General features: G+C 36.7%; 1 protein-coding gene across 12 annotated transcripts in view; it reads left to right on the top strand.

Annotated features, from left to right (window-relative positions):
* Positions 1-21,882, top strand: part of PHF20L1 (PHD finger protein 20 like 1) — a 75,854-nt gene extending 53,972 nt beyond the window's left edge. For 8 of the 12 annotated variants that reach the window (XM_017500207.2, XM_017500146.2, XM_037728443.1 and 5 more), the window contains 7 exons: positions 5,490-5,654; positions 9,339-9,520; positions 10,500-10,599; positions 12,477-12,672; positions 15,633-15,993; positions 17,266-17,431; positions 18,910-21,882. In XM_017500207.2, coding sequence (XP_017355696.1) covers positions 5,490-5,654; positions 9,339-9,520; positions 10,500-10,599; positions 12,477-12,672; positions 15,633-15,993; positions 17,266-17,431; positions 18,910-19,052 — 1,313 coding nt within the window. In that variant the 3' untranslated portion in view covers positions 19,053-21,882. The other 4 variants (XM_037728438.1, XM_017500226.2, XM_017500199.2 and 1 more) reach the window with 4 other exon arrangements.
* The last annotated feature ends 499 nt before the right edge of the window (positions 21,883-22,381 follow it).

The following is a 22,381-nucleotide window of genomic DNA, read 5'->3' as shown; positions in this document are numbered from 1 at the left end:
GGTGGGGAAGGAACGTAATCAGTTCAAATTGGAAAGTGGCACAAAGGGACCTTCAGAAATGATGACACTCTCTTAAACTGTAGTATCAGTACCTAAGTGTTTTGTGGTATTCTTCATGTTATTTGTGTCATGCCGATTTTTTCATATTTATTACACATTTAATAAAACCAGTTTTAAAAAATATAAATCCAACTGAGCAGTTTTGTGGTTGATAATGATTGTTGCTAAATTCTTCAGATTTTAACTCTCCATAGTCCAAAAATAACATTTAATTTTTCGCAGAATGTAAAGTTTCTACATTCTTGAATTCTAAAACCAGAGTAAATTTGAAGATACAGGATCAAAATGGAGTTCATAAGCTTGAAACTGCTTTCCAGAGAGAATATTTCCAGACACTTCTATATGTGCCTTGCTCCTCACTCCTTTCCCTTCTGCCTGCCCCCACATCACCTCTTCGTATATAGTTGTAAATTCAAACTAGAAATGATGTAGAGGTGGGAAACTCTGGAGTTTGGTAAACAAAAACCATTCACCGTGAACTGATTTGATGAGTGAATACCCTCCTGTGAGTGGTATGTCACAGTACAGGTATGAGAAGCTGAGGTTGCAAATAAAACTTCCAGATGAACTCCCACCCGACCAGAGACTCTCAGGGGTTTGCCTAGCTTACGTGTTCCAGTGGAGACCTACATTGTCAGTGCAGGAATGACCAGCTATTTTAAGTCATCTTACGGCACAGCGGCAAACTGTGGTCGGTTCTAATATTTAGTAGCAGACACAGAATCTTATATACAAAATACCTGTGAAAGTGGGGAAAAAGATAACAGGGGCCGATGCAAAGCAAAATAAGAAGAGGCCTAGGATTGGCAGCAAAATGAGGGATAGAGCTTAGGAGAATGCGGTAATTGTAACTTGGAAGAAGAAAGAGAAATTAGGATTAATAGAGGAAAAATGGTCAAAAAACTTGCACCTTAGAATTGTGACCAGGACTTAACTATGGTAACCCTTTATAAAGAGCCATTAAAACATACTTTAAATGGTAGATATTTTTATTTTTTAATAAAAAAGAAAACCATATATATTTGTGTACATTTTAAAATCAGACTTACAAATGAACATCTTAACTTTGTAAGTAGAGTTCTGGTAAGATGCACAGAAACGTTGCTATTTATAAAAGACAGGTGTTGAGTTTGGCAATCACTATCATCTTTGTAATTAATTATTGCATTTGAGAAGAATTTATTCTGAGCCATTTACTTTATCTTAGAAATGACACTTTTCCCCAGATGGTTAAATTAGAAGAGTGGTCTTTAAATGGGAAATACAGGATTTTAAGTAACTTTCAAATTTTAAAGACACCTTAATGTTAAAGAATTGACATTATTACTGTATGAGGTTCTTGATATGTTTTTTAGTGTACAGTTAGCACCATAGGGAGTTTCAAACTCTTATTTACTGCTCAACATTATTACATATATCCTGCTGGTACTTATGTGCCAAAAACTAAGCATTTTATAAATATTACTACTTCATTTAATCCTCATATGACCCCTTAACAATAGGATTTGTTATTTCCATTTTACCAACAGTTAACTGAGAGAGAGTGAGAAAGAGAGTTCTCCAGGTCTCATAGCTAGCAAGTAGTGAAAAGCAGATTCATTTCAAATCCTAGCACTTCGACCTACTAGTCTGAATTTTTAACTTTAACCACCATGCTGGGTTATTAATACCTGAAATATTATTTATCAAACTGTGTATTCTTCTCTTCAACAAGTTTTTACTTGTTTTTGTTGACATACTAAGTTCTTGTCCTTATCTGTCATTTTAATGCAGTTATGCAAAGTAATAATTTACATTAGTTGTTTTTATTATTCTATGAGGTAGTGGGTTATGATATGTTTTGAGTAACAGATTGGTTTACGAGACATAATACTAATGTTGTGTTTAATTTGTGTGGATGAGAAGCCACCATGTTAGGATTTAAGAGTGACATCTTTGCCAGTTTTTAGCTTTGATACTTTGAGCAAATCACTTCGTCTCTGACTTTCATGTGTCTATGAATATAAGGATACTGAAAGCATATAGAGATTAAAAAGAAATAGAGTTAGAAGGGAAAAGAATTGAAAGCATTGCATAGTAAAGAAGATTTCTTCAAGGAGCTTGAAGTCATTTAAGTATATAGTAAGAATGATAAGCATACCTAAATCTCTACCAGGTAGGTCTGATATGTGTGGTAAGAGTGGTACAAAATAAATCTTTAAGTTGGAAAAGCTGATGCGATCAAGGAAGGGGCTTTATGTAGGAGACCACTTCTGATCTAAGCCTTGAAGCATAACAGATAATAGCCAGAAGGGATTGGAGTGGGGAACACAGACAGGGTGCAGAATGCCAAGCTTTGTTCACTTGTTAATGAAACATATTAAATATCAGCCATGTTTTATTTTAGCAAAAAATTGAGATTTCTTTCATTAATTTTACACTCAGACTCTGCTTCTACTTTTAGTTTTGCTGAAAGGGTGATACAGAATGGAGTTGATAAGACAGCCTTGAAGATTGAGCACAGGGACTCAAATCCTGCCTATTACACTTAGGGCTAAGTGACCCTTGACAGGTTATTTAAATTCTCTACATCCCAATTTTCTTTCTTCTAAAATAAATGGTAATTGATAGTTTTACTGCATAGCTTTCTTATTCAAATTAAATAATCATTATAAAGTACTTAATGTAATGCCTAGTATTTAATAAATGCCCTTTCCATGTCTGGGCCTAAGTAACATGGTGTTGGGCAAACTGTGGTTATGGTGAGGCCATTGGAGGCAGAATAATGTAGTGCTGCCCAAAGCCTGCTGTAATCCGACAGCATCAGCATCATCTGGGAGTGTTTCGTTCCCAATGTACTGGAGATGAGACCCAGGAAACGAGTTTTAACAAGCTTGCCAGCTTGTACATACTTTAAATGTTGAAATACACCTATATCACTTGTTAAGAGTGCAGCTTCCACAGTTAGGCTGCCTGATTTGACTGTTGGCTTTGCCGTGGATAGTTGTGTGTTCTTGGGCAATTTACTTAATCTGTCCTGCCACAGTTCTTTACTGACAGTCCTGCTTCCCTTATGGATGCTTGTGAGGATTAAGAGTTAATACACATAAAGAGCTGACTCAGTCAGTGTTGGTTATGCTATGGAATTTATGATGGCCAGTGGCAGTTTCCCATTGCTGCCGTCACAAATTACTGCACATCAGTGGTTTAAAACAATACGTATTTATTATCTTAAAGTTCTGGAGGTCTGAAGTCCAAAATGGGTCTCTCTGGGGTAAAACCAAGGTATCAGCAGGGCTTCATTTTTCTCTGGAGGCTCTCAGGGACAGTCCATTTTCTTGCCTCTTCTGGCTTCCAGAGGCTGCTGCGTTTCTTGACTCTTGTTCTGTTCCCATCTTCAAAGCCAGTAATGGTCCAGTCTTTCTCATATTGAGTCACTCACATTGTCTCTTCTGCCTCCATCTTTTCGCTTTTAAGGACCCTTCCCATTACATTGGGCCGACCAGATAATCCAGGATACTCTCCCTGTTGTAAGGTCAGCTGATTAGCAACCTTAATTCTACCTTTCCACATGTCTGAGCCCATTTAAAGGTTCTAGGGCTTAGGACATAGACATTTTTGGGGGAATATTATTCTGCCTCCCACAACTCCCAACTTCAAATGGATACTTAGTACAGACTAGTACTAAGTACAGACCAATACTTCTCTTACAAGCTCATTTCTCCATTCTCTGTCTTTCCTTTTTCCCACTTGTTTCCACCTCTCATGTATTCCCTTTTCCTCACAGAGGTGAGGAGACAGACATCATCAGTTGGGAACTTGCTTGTAGTCTGTCCACCACATCTGCATGCATACCTGAAAATACTCCTTTTCTTTGCCTCTATTAAAATGGAGAGAATGTCTGCCTTTCTCTTCTTAATCTGGCATTTTTCACCACTGCCATACCCCTTCCCCACATCTTTATGCAGTTCATGCAGTGATGTGTAAGATTTCCCATCTTACAGAACCCTCCTCTAAACTTCTGTTTCTTCTCTGGTTTCTCCGCCTTGCATTTATTCTTCAGCCCCATCTCAGACCCATTTTCATCACCTAGTTGCTCAAGCAAAAACCTGGGAATCAGTTTTGATAATGCCATCTTAGTTCTGGGCCTCGTCTATAACAGCACTGTGTCTTTGTCAAAACCTTCCCCTTAGTTGCCATCACTCAAGTTCTGAGCCACCAGCATTTCTTGCCTGGACTCCTGCTGTAGCCTCTGAAGCATCCCCCCACTTTTACGTGTGCCTTCTTGCACTCCACCCTCCACTCCACAGCTAGGGTGATCCTCCAGAAATGGAACTTTACCTGTCACATCCTGCTCCTTCACATAACCATTGAATAATGGAGGTTTTATTGCAGTCAGGTAAAACTTTAAAAAAAAATCTGATCTGGTTCCTGTCACTCTAGCTTTGTTTCCCCATTATTCACTGTGCTCAGCCAGTCTTACAGTTGGCCAAATGTAGCATCATCCACTCTTCAGCTTCAGAGCCTTCCCACATGCCTGGAATCACACCCCCGCCTCCGTGTTTCCTTCCCTCACTATACTCTCAACTCTCCAGTATGCTGCATATGGCCTCTCCCCCTGCAAACATCTGTGGGACTCATTCCAAACTGAGAAAAACAGAATTTTTACAGATTTATTCCAGGACTAGTTAATTATTCACAGAGATTTTTCAGTTGAAAAAATATTGATCTGATTATCACTATATAATTGGTGTGCTAGACATCAGGAGAACTTATTTACAAATTGTGAGGAAGAAAAAAGGTTAATTTCCATCTTGCATATCTTTTTTTTCCTCTTCAACTTTTCTTAGGTGGTTGCAAAAGTACCACAATTACTTTTGCACCAGCCAGATAAGTTCTTGGTTATATGTGCAGGTTTGTTGCTTAGGTAAACATGTGCCATGGTGGTTTGCTGCACAGATCAGCCGATCACCTAGGTATGAAGCCCAGCATGCATTACCTTAGCTATTTTTCCTGATGATGTCTCCCATTTCCCACCGGCCCCAGTGTGTGTTCTTCCCCATGTGTTGTCATCTTGCGTATTTTACTGCAGACATAGTTGTGATTATAATGGAGAGAAAATGTAGAAATAATCCTTTTTCACCTCTGTACTACTTCACAAAAGTTTACTGGTACCAGTTAGAACCTGGTGCTCCCTAATATATATATATATATATATATATATATATATATATATATATATATGTGTATCATCTGGGGTATGTTTGTTTCCCAAGTGTTCTTGCTAAACCCACTTTCTCAGGGACATGTCAAGCTTTTCATGGATGAGAAGAGAAAGTGGTAGCATGATTATTTGATGTATCCTGCACATGACTTTCATTATTTTTATAGTGACCTTTCTTAATTACCTGACACATTATTAATATTTCTTTATGTATCTTATGTTGCAGACTATTCAGACTATGAAGACAGTTCCCTCGAATTTTTGGAAAGGTGCTCTTCTCCACTAACTCGATCTTCTGGGAGTTCTCTGGCTCCACGAAGCATGTTTATGGAGAAAACTACAACCTATCAGTACCCAAGGGCAATTCTGTCCGTTGATCTTAGTGGTGAAAGTATGTGTGACCATGTAATGGTTCAAACAAGATTTACAATTCTTAAATGTGTAACTGAGAAAAAAACATACTCTGTTAAGGGCACACAATTTAAAAAGTTGTTAGCTAAACTAATGTGAAAGTCTTGACATGAGAAATTTGAACTACTTTTTAGTTTACATAAATTGGCTTTATACCAACAGTGGAACATGTTGAAGACCCTTACTTTCCTTCCAATATTACAAACAATAAGAAGAGAGTTCCCAGCTCTGGACTTTGAGGGCTGTGGCATAAGAGTAGAGCTCTAATGCAGTAGGGACCAGAGTCAGAGAATGAGGAATAAGGGACGAGGCCGTCAGTGTTTGTACAATCCAGGATCCTTATGAGTGAGCTCAGTGGTGGATACTAGATTAAGTGTTTTCTTTTGCACCGTTCACTTCCAGGTCTAACTCCTTCCTGGCTTCTATGGAGAAAGCATTTTCTTTCCTTTATAGCACATGACACTTGTTAGATTTTAGTTTTAGAAAGCTTGAGTTATGGGAGGGGATTAAAAAGAAGTTACCACCACTCTTTCCAGCAAGCACAAGTCCCCTTTTTCCCATGGTTCAGTGATTCTTAACTCCAGGTGGACCTTCTAATCATTGCTGTGGTGCTTTAAAAGTATACTGATCATGGGTCCTACCATGAAGCACAATTGAATGAGATTTCTGAAAGGACCTGGCAAGATACAACTTGTAGGTGATTCTGTGGAGAAGCAGAAGTTGGTAATCGAGTTAAGAACACCCTTGCAGTAAATGATCAAGATCTGAAGATCATCTCTTGCTGTAGAAAGGTGGAGAATAGGGGTTATATCTAGACTAGCTGTGGTGCTGAAGCAGGAATCCTTGAAAGAGTGTGAGAAGAGCCGCAGATGGGTACTCTCTGTTCTTCCTTGTCTCTGCCCTGCCCTTGTGATCAAGTACTGAGCTGGGAGAAAGAAAAGAAATGTTAATAAGGTCTTAGGCCAGAAGTTCTCAAATGTTAGCATGTGTCAGAACTGCCTGGACAGCATGTTAAAACACATTTCTGGCCCTCACCCTCAGAATTTCTGATTTCTAACAGGTTCCTTGGTGATGATAATGTTGCCGGTCAGGGAACCATGCTTGCAAAATGCTGTCTCAGGGAATAGCAGTGACTGTTGAAGGGGTAGTGGTTGGAAGGCAACAGCTGTTCTTGTGGCCACTCAAGTGGAGCCATTGTCTAGGTGGCTATTTAAGCGCAAGAGGGAGCATTTATTTGCTTCTTACATAACTTTCAGCCCTATCATCCATTTTACTCAACTTCCAAAACTCAGCTAAGCATGTGTTTAATGCTCGGGAGTTATTCAGACTGGAGAATATGATAAATTTGCTGGGTAACACCATAAAACCTGGTAATTTTGCCATGCAAGTATATGTGAGATACACTAGTTCTTTTCAATGATATAGTTTCAAATTAATTTGTATTTATTTATTTATTTTTTGAGGCAGGTTCTTGCCCTGTTGCCTAGGCTGAAGTACCGTGGTGTGATTGTAGCTCATTGCAGCCTCAAACTCCTTGACTCAATCAGTCCTCTTGCCTCAGCCTCCTGAGTGGCTAAGAATACTAGCACATGTCATCATGCCTAGCAAATTATTTTTGCTTTTGTGGAAATGAGGTTTTTCTTTGTTGTCCAGACGGTTCTCAAACTCCTAACTTAAAGTGATCCTCTTGCCATGGCCTCCCAAAGTGCTGGGATTACAGGTGTGAGCCACTGTGTCGGGCCTATTTAGTACTTCTTATATGCTGCAATAATATTTGAAACTGTTCTGTCCACATTCTATTAAACTTGTACTTGGGAAAACCCAAAGAAAATTTGGATTCAAGCCAGCAAGATTATGGATGGGTGAAATTTTCCTCTTTAGGTTCTTTTAAAACAAGTTATACTGTTCATATTAGATTTTCCTTATCTAGTTGATTTACTAGCTCAATGAATATTTTCTATTCATTCTGTATTCTCTGTTATCTATTTCTCTATTATCTATTTCTGCTGACCTTCCTTCCATATGTCTTCTGACTTCAAAGAGAAACTATTTATTTTTCTATAAAACATTAATAATTCAACAACAAAACATTCAAAAACATTGAATCTAGAAAAATGGCAGATTAGAAGCTGATAGAGGAAACACTGTTACATTGAATATGTAAAGTATATATAGCGTGAATTTTTAAAGTTCAAATCTGTTCAACTTCAATCTGATCTGCTTAAGTCTGAAAAGGAAATGTCCTCTCTCTGACTCCTTAGTTCTTCTACAAACATTCTGGAGTGACTATGTTATATATCAGACCTCATTCTAATCACTGGGGATGTAGCATTCAACAATGCAAAGTTCTTGCTGTTGTGGATTCTGATATCCTAGTAAGAGGAGATAGATGATAAACAGGACTTGGGGATAGGGTGTGAGGTAGGAAGCTACTCTGCTGAATAGCCTCTGTCAGGAGCTCACACAGTGTTATATGATGTTCTGTGTCTCGTGATGACTCGGTTTTCCTAACATTTCTCCATCCAAACTACTGCAAAAATTTAGTATCCCATCATCATTTATTTTCCTTTGTTACAAATAAAGATTCCCCCGTGGCTGTCTCAATTTTCTTTTCCTCAATAACCTGAGCAAAACAGTCGGGCTTGGCGTTGACACTATTATACAGACACACCTAAAACCTGGCATGTAAATTGAGTTGTATGTAGCTGTCATCCCTATGATCTAGTTTCTAGAATATGCTTAATTAAAAAAAATATTCTCACCAAAACAAAATTAATACATTTAAAAAACTCCTTGGGGATCTCAGGGTTCTGTTTTTAAGAAATACTGGTAGAGTGAATAAGAACACAGGCTTGAGAATCAGGCATTCCTGGTATTCAGTCGCTTTCCCACTCCATGACTACATTTCTCAAGCAAGTTATATGTCTTATGTTTAAAGTGCTTAATATAGTACTGCGTGCTTACTAAGTATATAGTAGTTGATGCTACTGATACTGTCAATGATGGTATTGTTGATTTTAGACCTTAAGCAAGGTCCTTTACCTCGCTGAAGTTTATAGTACAAATAATAAAACCTGTCCTCTTTACAATCCAGGTTTTTGTTTTGGGTTTTTTTTGTGTGTGAATTTTCAAAAAGCACTTTATGAATCCAAAAAAAGAAGAAAAAAAATACAAAGAATGAATCATCAGTGGTGTGCTAGAGCCAGCTTATGCTGGCTAATGGGGACTTACTACACACACCTATCCTCAGGTCCACAGACAGTGGTGTCACACCAATAGTATGATATCATGAGGGGAGAACCCAGGTTTTTTATGAGGATGGGAAGGGATCATGTTTGTGAAAGTATATGGAAACTATGCAAATTTAAATTTTTGATATCAGCCTTAGCCATAAATTCTGTAAGCATGAAGTCTGAAAGATACATTGAATTACTTATAATAGTGTATACTGTAAGATATAAAGCAGTCATAATAGCCTCAGTTTCAAAAATCTTTTGTTTCTATGTCCAGAGACAAGTACAATACAATATTCTCATTTGTTTGCTCCCCCTTTTAAAATGTTTACTAGCTTATGATCGCTTCTCATAGCTCCTTTCTGTATGAAAAATGACATGAAAACATAAAAAAGATTTGGTGCTGAGTATACTTCTTATATATATTCTAGACTTATCAGATGTAGACTTCCTAGATGATTCATCAACGGAGAGTTTGCTTCTGAGTGGGGATGAATACAATCAGGACTTTGATTCAACCAATTTTGAGGAATCTCAGGATGAAGATGATGCTCTTAATGAAATTGTGCGATGTGTTTGTGAGATGGATGAGGAGAATGGCTTCATGATCCAGGTAATTGGCTAACCTCTCTTCCCTATAGTAATGAGTCAGTTGTTTCAGGTGCTCAGCTAATGCATCACAGTGTTTTATTTCTTTACTAACTGTTCTACTGAAGATAGAGGGTTCTAACTTATTTTATGGAAAATACCCATAGTAATGATTAGGAGATTTCCTCATCAAGTGTAGTAGACAGTGTTCTTACTTTAGTGTCTCTCTTTTCTAGGGTATTTAGTTTGAGACCTTCAAGCTGAAGCTCTTTAGAATGATTAGGGTGGTAAGCCTTCACACTAAAGGGCAGGCTGCAGCAGCCTTTCTCTTCCTCATCGGCATCCATGTTAGTTATTATAATAATTAACAGTATATAGTCACCCTTCACGTGTCAGTGATTAAAAAATATAAATTTCCCATATTCTTAAAAAAAGGGAAAAATTTTGTTGCAGGAATTAGCAACTTCTTGTATGAAAGATATCTTTAAGATGAAAGCATAACCCAAATTTTGGGATGTCAGAAGATTTGGAGATACTAGTTGAGAGCATGAAGAAAGAGTAATCTGCTTTTCCTCCCATTTTCAGTGGTTTTCTGGAGGTAACCAGAAATTTATAACTTTACCACAAGAGTAGTACTTTAAGAGATCATTGCTGTAGAAACTGCTATACACTTTTTTTGCTTATTTCTGCATTTTGATATAAACTAAGGGTTTTATGATGCGATTGCCTTAAAATCGGTGGGAATTAGAGAAATTATGACTTTTTTAGGATTTAAGTAGTTGATCAAAACATATTCTAATAAGTGCAACAACAGACAGTTCTTGAAGTAGTTGACCATTTCAAACATAAAATCATGACCTGATTTTGTTATGTTGAATAAAAATGGAACTGATCGTGGCAGTAAGAAGCCAAGCCAGCGAATTCAAAGAATGGGCATGTATCCTTATTCCTAGCTTGTTCCTAGTGAGGATCAGGTGACTGTAATACTCCTCTGTTTTCTGCAGTGTGAAGAGTGCTTGTGCTGGCAACATAGTGTGTGCATGGGGCTGCTGGAGGAGAGCATTCCAGAGCAGTACATCTGCTATGTCTGCCGGGACCCACCGGGTAAGAGTTTCTACACCGTGCTCATTGCCAGATTCCTCCATGTCTCCTCCAGCATTCTAGAGTGTGTCGGCTGTGTTCACCACCACTACAGCAAGATCTCACATAATGTCATTGACAGGCTCTTGGAAACTGAATCCAAGTGAAACAGCATGCTATATGCCAGAGGAACTTAATTTGTTTATATCAATGAGCTTATAGTACATTTCGTTTCATTATTCAGTGTGTCAGTTTCCAAGAACCTATCAATAACACTTAGGGAGGACTCACTGTACTTCTTGGTCAATTAGACTCAACTTCCATATTAAAATTTTAAAATATTTTTTCACTTATACTTCTGTTTTCCATATTGATTACTTAAATACATTAGCATACATTTATCAACAAAATTTCTATCTTACTGAAAGAGAAGAGGTATGACTTCTTCCTGGAGAAGAATTAGCCTCTGTCTGTTCTTCTTCTAACTAGGCTTCTTTGTGGCAATTGGAGTAGATCTGCATCTGTGTTCTGAACTTGCACGCTACTGACCTGGCAGTTCTGCATGTTTGACTCATTGTGGAGCAGGTGGGGCCTCAGAACACCACCCGTGATGCCTTTATTTTACTGATGAGGCAGACTGAGATGAAACCTGTGCCTTTTCATTCTCCGTTCACCATGCTGTCTACCTGGTGCTTTCCTCTATGCTAGAGGGTCTTCAGATAGCATATTCTGCATGTTGAATTTAACTTCAGCCTCCAGGCAGGAAATAACTAGGTTTTCTCAAATAATAGGCATGTGGTGAATTGGGCCCATGACTATTTGAAATAAAGAAGTCACAGTAAGTCACAAAAAAGTCACAGTAAGAAGGAAGAGAATTATTCACAGCCATATGAATGTAGACATTTGTTTATTCATTCACTAAAATTTATAATATTTATTATTCATTGTATTCTTTCAATAACAAATGTAGACATTTGTTATTTGTTCAGCAGCATTTATTGGATGGCTTCTATTTGCCACTGTGGTGAGATCATTGGTTAAACTATACCTTCAACCAGCTAGGAGTATAGTACAGGACACAGGCACATAAATACCTAATTGTAATAAGATCTAATTTGTATTAACATGGAGGATATGGAATTTCATAGGATTCTGTGAAATCACAGACATGGGGGAAGGATTCCTATTCACCCAAGTAGAACTCTATGGTTCATCCAATTCAAAACTAAGGTTAATGAGAGAAGTAACCCCTGTCTAGTTTTGTTTTGTTTTGTTTTTTGAGCTAGAGTGTCACTCTGTCACTCAGGCTGGAGTGCAGTGGCACGATCTTGGCACACTGCAACCTCTGCCTCCCGGATTCAAGCAATTCTCCTGCCTCAGCCTCCCATATACCTGAGACTACAGGCACACGCCATCATGCCCAGCTAATTTTTATATTTTTAGTAGAGATGGGGTTTTACCATATTAGGCTGGTCTTGAACTCCTGACCTCAGGTGATTCACCCGCTTCGGCCTCCCAAAATGCTGGGATTACATGTGTAAGCCACCATGCCTGGCCTGTGTCTAATTTTTAATACAGCCCTTTGAGCCTTTTTAGAGGACAGGTGATAACTACAAAAACATTGAAGGCAGTATGCTCAAGGTTCCCTTGCAGGTGTCATCTGCCACCAACCCGACCACATCCTTAATGGTGTTTCTTCTCATTGGTGGGCAGGAACAGTGAAGGTGTGGAGGAGCTCCTCCTGCACCAACTCCTCAAAATGCTGTCTTACTCATTTGAATCTGCGCCTGGTGCTAGAACTTGCCTTGCTTAATAAGCAACGTTAACAGGGTAGCGGTTGGAGAAAAATCTGAGTAAGTGCTTGTGGTCCTTTGTGACTTTAATGTCAACTTCATCTACAGGTCAGAGGTGGAGTGCAAAATACCGTTACGATAAGGAGTGGTTGAATAATGGGAGAATGTGCGGGTTATCATTTTTCAAAGAAAATTATTCTCATCTCAATGCCAAAAAGATAGTTTCTACGCATCATCTGCTTGCTGATGTCTATGGTGTTACAGAAGTGCTACACGGGTTACAGCTGAAGATTGGAATACTAAAGTAAGTGAAGGGCGGCAAAGGAAGGGTCACACTTTAGCAGACATTTTATTTCAGACCAGCACTCTTGGCCTTTTGATGGTCCAGAGTAACAGTTTGGAGAAGAGAACAGATATTTGAATAAAGTTTCATTTTTAAAAACAAGGAAAGATTAACAACCCTCTGGATGCGTTGGTGTTTTCTGCCTATTCTCCTAGAATGTGTCAGTGTGGTTAAAGGTAGATGCAGCATCTAGTAATTCAGCACATTCTAGCTGCTGTCCCATTGTTTGGTGTGTTCACCATAATGTGCAAAATTAAGTGCAGTTGCTGTGGTGACCCCTATGCATTGTGTCCTCCTTCAGGAACGCTATCAAGATGAAATAGATTCTAAACAGGGTATTTTTTAATATATATAAAGATTGATTGAGAGGGGATGAAGGGAGTCTACAAACCAGAATCCACTTCTCTGCTGTGCACCAAATGTGTTAGTCATCCCCTATGATTTTCTCTTAAAAAAGTCTCAGCCTCCCTGAAGAACATATCAGAATATTCTTGAAGTGCTTATTTTCAGTCCTTCCTAATGCCTGACTGGAATTCTTCTTTAAAAGAACAAATTTTTAAAAACCCCACATTTTAAGTAAAAACAGGATGATTCACAGGTTCTTCACAAGATTTTCTTCATTTGGATGTACTTGTCATGGCCAGAAACTTGGCCTCATCCTCTCCTTGCCTTCCCACCCTGTGTCCTTCACATCCTGTCCATTGCAATTTGCGAGCATTGTTCAATCCGTTCCTCTCTCCCTTCTCACTGGTGCTGTCACAGCCAGGCTGTTATATTTCATGTGAACGATTTCCATGCTGGGCCATTATCTCTGGCTCTAGTCTTGTACTCTGTCAGTTCATTCTTTGTACTGCTGCCAGTGTGAGCTTAGTAGAAGATAAATCAGCTTGTCATTCTCCAACTTAATGTACTAGAGCATCTTCCTGTTGTCCAATGGACTGAGTCCTTCCATGACACATACTCTGTCTACCGTTTTGTTGCCACATATTCCCATATTCCGTATGCTTTTCCCCCAGTGTTCCAGCTATCCCAAACCATAATCCCTAAATGAAGCAAGCTTTTTCATAGCTCTAGGCCTTTACCAGGATAAGCTTCTACCACTAGTGCCCGTAGTAGATGCCTTTTATAATTAACTAGAGTTGGCCCAACTGGAGTTGACCATGTGCTTTTTGGCAAAGTCCGTGCATACTGGTGTCAGGCACTTTGATACTTAATCTTTTTATGTCTGTCTCCCCTTACTATATCATGGGATCCTTGAAAATAGGGCTTGTGTCCTATTCAGCATTTTATCTCCAATTGATAGTGTAGGGTAAGTGCTTAGTAACTATTTGTTGAATAAAATTTGCTTCCATTTATCATAAGCCTGAGTATGAGTTTCTTTTTTAAAAGGCCGTGTAAATGCTAAGACTTAAGGGAGGGACTAATGTATTAGGTCTTTTTTTAAAACCTGATTTCCTTCTTGGTGTTAGTATGAGTTTCTCTGCATTCCTGATTTTGCTAAGGATTATAATTGGACCATTTCTGTTTCATATACTTATAGGCCCTCTTTATGTCAATATTTTAAATCATAATATATATTATATACAATTTATTAAAAGTCCTACACATCATGTACTTTCATGTGATATTTTATTTAATCCTCATAATAAGCTACTTCATTTCATAGATGGGTAGTGAAAGACAGATTTTGTGACTTGTCTAGGCTTCTTTATGGTACAGCAGAATTCAACCCTTTGGACTATTAGACTACAGTGCCAGCTTTTCTTCTATTATGCCTTTTACTGATATGAGTGCTTTAGTATTTTCTGAATATTAAATTACTAGAGATTCAAAACATTATAATTTCAGAAGCAATACTTGAATATTATTGGAAGAGAACTAATTTGACTCAGTATGTATCTAATTTGGAAATTATTAATATGCAAACATTCTGAGCCTTTTGAAAGGTTTATATCTCCTGAATGTCCTTCCACTGCAGCTCTGATGATTGGATTTCTATTTTACTTACTGCAGAATTTTAATTACTGCAGAATTAACTGTACAATATCATGCTTACATGTTCAGTGAGGATGAGATAAATGGGCATTATCATAGATTGTTGGTGGGGTTGTCATTAGTATAATCCCTTTCTAGGTCACTTGTGTAGTACCTATCAAAATTAAAATGTGCGTGTTATCCAGCAATTCCGTATCTAGAAATTTGTCTGACTGAAATATTCTGACTTGTGTGCCAAGGTACACACAAGTACACAGACATAGAACAGTAGGAAAGTGGTTGGCTGGACTGTACATTTGTAACTATCCAGCCACTAGAGTAAAAGTAAGGGAAATCTATCTGTATGAAATGATATGGCAAGATGCCCATAGCATGTTAGGTACAAAAAGGCAGATTGTATGTGTTCTGGTTGTGTCACAAGAAGATGTGTGTACTTACATCCATTTCATAACTAATTTTAGGTATATGGAAAAAGTCTGGAAGTTTATACCTCCGTTATTTATGATTGCCATGGGAGAGGAAATTTTTACTTTCTGTGCATTTATATTTAGGATTTTGTTCATCAGGAATTTATCACTTTTTGACTGAGTAAAAGTTTTTAAAATATGCTCACATGAAAGTTTTTCAAATTTTACAATGAAAAAATGACAATAAAAAATCAGTAGAAAAAGAAATGCATGTATCAAATGATGATATGGACTATCAACACAATTAAGTTTGTTACTGCTTTTCTGAGTGTTATTTATTTAAAACTGAGAAAATTCAAATTTTGAATGAAACCCTGGAGTGAGCTAACTTAAAGAATACCTTTGCTTTTGTCTTTGAGTCCCAGATCTCCTAACCTAGTTCTGAAATATATTATTGTATTCAGCTTGTTACTGGAGTTTTGTTTGTCTGAACAGCTGTTTTCTCAACTTTGTTTCAAGGAATAAACATCATCCTGACCTTCATCTCTGGGCTTGTCCTGGGAAGCGAAAAGACCAAGATCAAGTAATAGCTGGGTTAGAGAAAAAAATAGCACTAGACACAGTTAATCAAGAAGAAAAGAAATATGTACAGAACCATAAAGAGCCACCTCGTTTGCCCCTAAAAATGGAAGGAACTTACATAACAAGTGAGCACAGCTATCAAAAGCCACAAAGTTTTGGTCAGGACTGTAAATCTCTCGCAGACCCTGGGAGCTCAGATGATGATGATGTTAGTAGTTCTGAAGAAGAGCAAGAATTCCACATGACAAATAAAAACCGTTTACAATACTCAGCAAAAGAACATGGAATGTCTGAAAAGGTAAAACTGGTTCATTTTTCTTTGCTTGGAAAATATGATAGAACAACAAAGGAAAATTTTATAAAATAAAACATACTGAATTCCCAGATTTTACTTGTATTTCCAAGTTCACCAGTATCTTGTTAAAGTAAGGAGATTTTTAAAAATTTCTCTACAGGAAATCACTGGCCATTTCAACATTTAATTATCTCCTAATTCAGAATTGCAGTAATTCAATAAACTGTTTCTCTAACAAAAGTCAATTGTATAAGCACATTAGATGCCTCTAAAACATGAACCACATTATATTCCAAATGAAAATGTCCATGTGTAAGAATGTGAAAGTACATATGAGTGTAATGATTTGTCTTCTTCTTTATGTGTGTTAGATAAAAGGCGGCACTCTAATTTTCTTTTTAAAAAATTGTAGTATATTTGTCAATGCATCCCACTATTCAGTAAGCTGAATTCTGACATATCTTTGTGTATTGGATATCTATCAACTTATTTCCTGTACACTGAGATTATCTTAGAAATGTTGTACCTTTATTTTGTACTAATTTTCAATTAGTGGGGCCACTTTAAATTAGGTTTTTTTTTTTTTTTTTTTTTTTTTTTTGCATTCCTTAACAAGTAGTTACTGTAAATAAATACTTAACTGAATTGGAAAGTTTATATTTCATATCATAAAGTTTGTGGTAAGTTATTTTGTCTAATTAATATCCCTTGTGTGAAATGAGTTCTATCTGGCAAATCTCAATGCACATTGTGTCTGTGTGAGTGTGTGTGAAGCAGTTTGCACTTTTGAAATTTTTGAAAGGTTTTTGCCTTTCCCTCCTCTCATTGGTTTACTGTACTGTAACAGTAAAGTCCAGCCTATAGTTAATTAGACTTTATACTGGTCTTTGGCAACTCTCTTTTTTTCGTCATTGCTTTGCCCTCTTATGTCCACTTACATCACCAGTTAAGATTAATTGAGGAAGAGGCCAGTCCAAATTAGTCAGGTATTCTAATTGCAGAATAGAGTTAGTGACTTCATTTATTTAGCTCATTTTATTGAAGCCTACTTGCCTGTGTAGCACCATGTGAGACATGGTGGAGGGAGGTGGTAGACACGTCTGCTCTTAAGAACCACCGGCTGGGATTTAGTTGTGTACCAGTCCGTCTTTAAAGATATCCAAGGAGTCAGATTGGATCTCACTGTTACCAGTGTTGAAGTGTTTCATGTATCTTTACTTCAGTGACTACATTTCATCTTGTTCTTTCTGTTTGTTTTCCAATGGTCCTTTGGAGAAGAATCCAGCTGATGGGAATACAGTATTTGTTTATAATGATAAAAAGGGCACCGAAGACCCAGGAGACTCCCATCTTCAGTGGCAGCTCAATCTCCTTACACACATAGAAAATGTACAGAATGAAGTTACCAGCAGGATGGATCTAATAGAAAAAGAAGTTGATGGTAATTTAAGAAAGAACTAAAATATAGTTACTACACTGTGTTTATTGTTACTATGAAGAAGTTACTTAAAAATTCTTAAATTATGGGATGAAAACTACAGATACTTTCCATACTGATGGGGCTTTATTACTCCCTTTGTATTATATTTGACATATTTGGGATCTTTTACACTTAAAACAATATGACTGGGTATGATCATAGGTATTCATTTTTTTAAGGTGGATATTTATTAAATACAGTCTATCTACCAGGCTCAAGATAGATCACTTATGGAAGAAATTTATTAGCTTAATTGAACTAAGTTTTCTTTGGAAGTTAACATAAGGGATGTAAGCATTTTTGAAATGTGAAAACATTTTGAATCAATATTTTACTTTGGTTAGCACTTGTTAAATTAACTTCTACAAAGTTAAGTAGGTAAACCTTAAGTTTGCATACAGATTTTCAAGCAGTTTTCTTTTATATTTTAATATTGTGTCATCACACAGGAGGCCTGAAAAGTAGGACAGAAAAAAGACTGTTTTATAGTTGAGAAACTAGAGTAATTTAGATTACCTGATTTTCAGTCCATGTTGTTCTTAATGCTTTCTGACTCCTGTTTCTTCCTAACATCATAGATGATATTCTGCACCCCAACTTTTTTTTTTAATTTGGCATAAGCATGTGATATTTCTACATTAAGTTAGAGCTCCTACTCCTTCCTGCCCCCCCCACCCTTGAGAAAAGAAAAGAGGAAATGGAAACCCATTTTAGAAGCATCATCCATCTGGGTGTAAGCTAACTGTAGAGCTGATGTAATGTTTTGAGTAGATTTTTGAAGAAAAGAAAATGCATCTTGATACTATTTCATATTATTAGGTTAGATTTCCAAAGGGAACATGAATAAAAACTATAGAAGACAATCAATTGCATTCTGCCTAGAATTTTAATATGCTTGTGTGTATTTTTAAAAATAGTGTTAAAATAGTGGAACTGAAAGAATACCGAGAAATTGCTACTTCCTTTTCATTGTTAAAAAGAACTTCCGGATTAAAAAAAAAATGATTAAGTGTGTTTTGTGTAAAGTAGAGATGACTTGAGTCTGAGCTAATAGAAAGCTTAAGCAAGTATAGGGAATTGTTGTTTCTTATTCTAGGAGTAAAAGGGGACCTTCAAAATGAAGTTAGTGTGTATATATGTATATGTGTGTGTGTATATGTATATTTTCCCTCTTATATATAAAAAATATACATTTCCTGTATATTTAAAGGGGAAAATTATCTTAAATGACAGATAAAAATTGCCAGGAGGGACTTGAACTCTGTGGGGCGGGATAGACAGCACGCTAAACCTCTCGGAAATGGCTTGAGTATGTTGGCCTTCTAAAGACAGGCAAGTGAACTCTTATCTCCATCACAGCTCCAACTTTCTAATTGTGTCATTTTCTGACTGTGCGTCCAGCTGCCATTCAGATTTGCTTATTTTCTTCTCTCTTTTAGTTTTGGAAAGCTGGCTTGATTTCACAGGGGAATTGGAGCCACCAGATCCTCTTGCAAGATTGCCCCAACTTAAACGCCACGTAAAACAGCTCCTAATTGACATGGGCAAAGTACAGCAGATAGCCACTCTTTGCTCTGTATGACAGCAGTGAACACTTAATGAAAGAATGTGGCTTTCTTCAGTCAAATCATTTTTATTATCCACATGACAGCTAAGTGGATAATTTAAAAGCCTAGTAATGTCTGGTCATTCACTGGTTCGTGATGTCAATAGGATGGCACCTTGGAAAACAAAATGAACAACAGCTTTATCAAGGAAGCTAGAATTTAAAAACAAATTCATGAGCAAGCTGCAAATGAGAATGTGTTATATGCCAAGGATCAAGGAAGTAGAATGTAATCTATACTAAGGGATTTCAAGTGGGCAGAATTTTTGAGTACTTGCTTACATGAAGCTCAAGATACCTGTAGAAAGAAATATGGTATATTTATATAGTTTTTAATAGAAAAATCTACGTTTATAAACCAGCACTTGGCCAAAAACAAAATTGAAAAGGAAATTTAAATTCTGGAGAATTCTACAGGGTTGCTCTAAGAACTGTCTTTGATCCAGCTGTACGGAAGTTTAGGATATTTAAACTTTTATAGGATCATGAGCTGTTTCTTGGGCGATGAATGTTCTTAACAGAAAACTGACAGTGGAAGTCTGACTTCTGGGGAAAACAGTTGTGGAATTCTTACTTCATTATGAATGTATTTAAAAACAAACACCAAATAATTGGAATATGTTGCAGGCATTAAGCTCATTAAAAACAAACTGGCTTGCAGAAGGGTCCGATGTGCCAAGTGATCATGATTCTGCTGGAAAGAGGTTTTTAAATATTGTGGGAGTTCTCCCACCCTAAGTCTTACATAATGCCATCAGTCCATCCAAAACCTATGTATCACCCATGCTATATATGTCATATATATAGTTGAATGGCAGTATTCAGGCTCAACGTACAGTTTGATCCTGAGTATGCTTGGTGTTTGCCTTCAGAAAAAAAAATTGTAAATAACCTCAGCTGGGTTGAGGAGTGACAGAAATATCAATATAATTTGTGGCTGTGGATTTTTTTAACTGCTAGTAGTGGAATACTGGAAAAGCTTCATTTCTGAAGATGAATTTTATTTTTAAAAAATACATGCGCACTCAAAACTTTTAGCTTTCATCACAAATGGACAAATTTCTGAAACCAAAGGCAACTAAGTTGCTGTGTTAGCTCTTGCTGGATTTTGAGCCTAGGTCCTACTGTCTGCCAGTACTCATGTGAGTTGTATGCGCCCCCAGTGCTACATACGCAGGTATGCGTAAGTGTGTATGCTTGTTTTAAACAAACACTCAACATACATATGTACATAATCGACACATATTTATATCACATATCTAGTTTTATTACTATAGACTATACGAATTGGTGGTTAACATGAAATGTTACCTTTTAACAGACTGTTTTTAAAAATTAAAAATGTATGTATAGGTTTTGAAATTTTTTTAAAAGGGGAAAAAGACTGTTAGGTGGAGGCTATTTGATGACATATAACACTTGAATATTTTATGCCTCATTCTGTTTATCAGTTCTCACAATCTGTATACATGCATTTTAGAACTGATAGACAGTACACTTGAATTTATCTTTGATAAGAATACATGCCACTGTACATTCAGATATTATTTAAATTTGCAAACACATTGTTCTATATGTAAGGGTACTGTATGTAAAACTCTTTATTAAAACTATTCCACATATCCTAAAATTTCAGCTTGCCTTTTTGCGGCCTTATATTTTGATGTAAAGATTAAAAGAATGTGCAAAACAGTCAGAAATTTTTATTGCCTTTTGAGATTCTCCAACTTGACAAAGTGCCAAAGATCAACAGACAGAAAATATAGTCCTGTGTATTTACTTGTCATATTTTAACTTTGTGAAAGACCTTACTGATAAATGAAAAGCTTTAGCCGGGGTGGTATTGTGGGGTAGTTGCTTAAATTTGCATATCAAAGTAAAAAAATAGTGCCTGTATTCGATGTGTGGAGTAAATTTGCTAATGTCTATATTTTATGATTGTTCTCTTTCCTTTGTGTTTTAAAATAATGGCTCTAATATTTTCTCTGTCATGGCTACATTCTAGACATTGAATTTATATCTTCTTTTTTTCAGATATGGAGCAAATAGCATCCTTAACCAAGATCCTTTGTACCTAGTAACATTCATCCTCTCGATTCCTGGTGAACAGGGTTAAATTAATGCACATTTGTTCTTGTAGTTTCTAAAAATTAGATCAATTTATTTGTTAGCCAGCAAATTGAAAATTCCATTAATAGATTACGGAAATTTTTGCTCTGCTTATATATATATGAACTGGAAATCTGAATTTTTAAATTTAGATTATTAAATCAAATTATTTTTATGCATATTTTCCATTTAACATAGAATATATCAATTGATTGAAGTCTTTCACAGCTAGTGGGCTGACCCTTTTCTTCTTTAAGAGAGTGAATTAATTTCTAAGAAGTCAACCCATTGTAAAAAGTTTCAGATAAGATAATTTTCTTTCCTTTTGATATTTTTAAATATCACTATATGTATTTAAATAGAAGCAATAAACTAGAGAGAGTGTTTCTTGAAAAGACAGTGTTTTATTTGCTACCCAGACAGAACAGAATGAGCATTGATAGAGAGGGCTCCCTCTTGGTGTGTTACTGATAAACTTGTACTTCCTCGTACTTGTTTGTGTTTCTACTGACTTATTTCCAAACTTAAGAGTAATGTACTTTGAAAACAACTTTATTATTATTTTAATTTCAGGTAAAACCCCTTTTCCTAACACTCATCTTATTTCCACTGTCTTATTTCCTGTCAGATGTTCATATTTCACATGTTCAAAATGAAGCATACTATTTCCCCTCCAATAAATGAAGTCTCCTGCCAACTTCACTGTCTCCGTTAATAACGTTACCCTAAGAGTCCGGGTTTCAAACACCTAGTCGTCCCTCATACCCATATCATTAAAACAGATAATGTTGTCTTCTTCTCAATCCTACTGAAGGTCCAACATTTTTTATAAAATAATGTCATGAAGATATTATTACTGGCCTCTGAAACCGTAACTTTGCCTTTATTCTAATTCATCAAAATTGTCACTGTCAGACTGTTCCATGCATTGCATATGTTCCATACATTTTATATGTTACCTGCAGTATCTAATTTGTTCATAAAATAAGGTAAAATGGTCATTTTCTAGACAATGCTGATATATAGAGGCATTTAGAAACTTATCCTGGATAAGACCTAAGGGGCAGGTTCAAATCCTGTGCTTTTCGAGTGGATGGTCTCTTTCCAGCATATGTGCTTCAGCTGTTCTTCTTATTTCAGTTTTCTGCTCTAGACTGTCTAGTGACTTCCTGTTTCAAAGCATGTCAGGTCTTTGT

This window comes from Cebus imitator, unplaced genomic scaffold, assembly GCF_001604975.1.
Source record: "Cebus imitator isolate Cc_AM_T3 unplaced genomic scaffold, Cebus_imitator-1.0 Scaffold13, whole genome shotgun sequence".
NCBI classification, from domain to species: domain Eukaryota; kingdom Metazoa; phylum Chordata; class Mammalia; order Primates; family Cebidae; genus Cebus; species Cebus imitator.
Note: the sequence above shows the minus strand (reverse complement) of the source record. Positions and strands in the feature narration are given on the sequence as shown.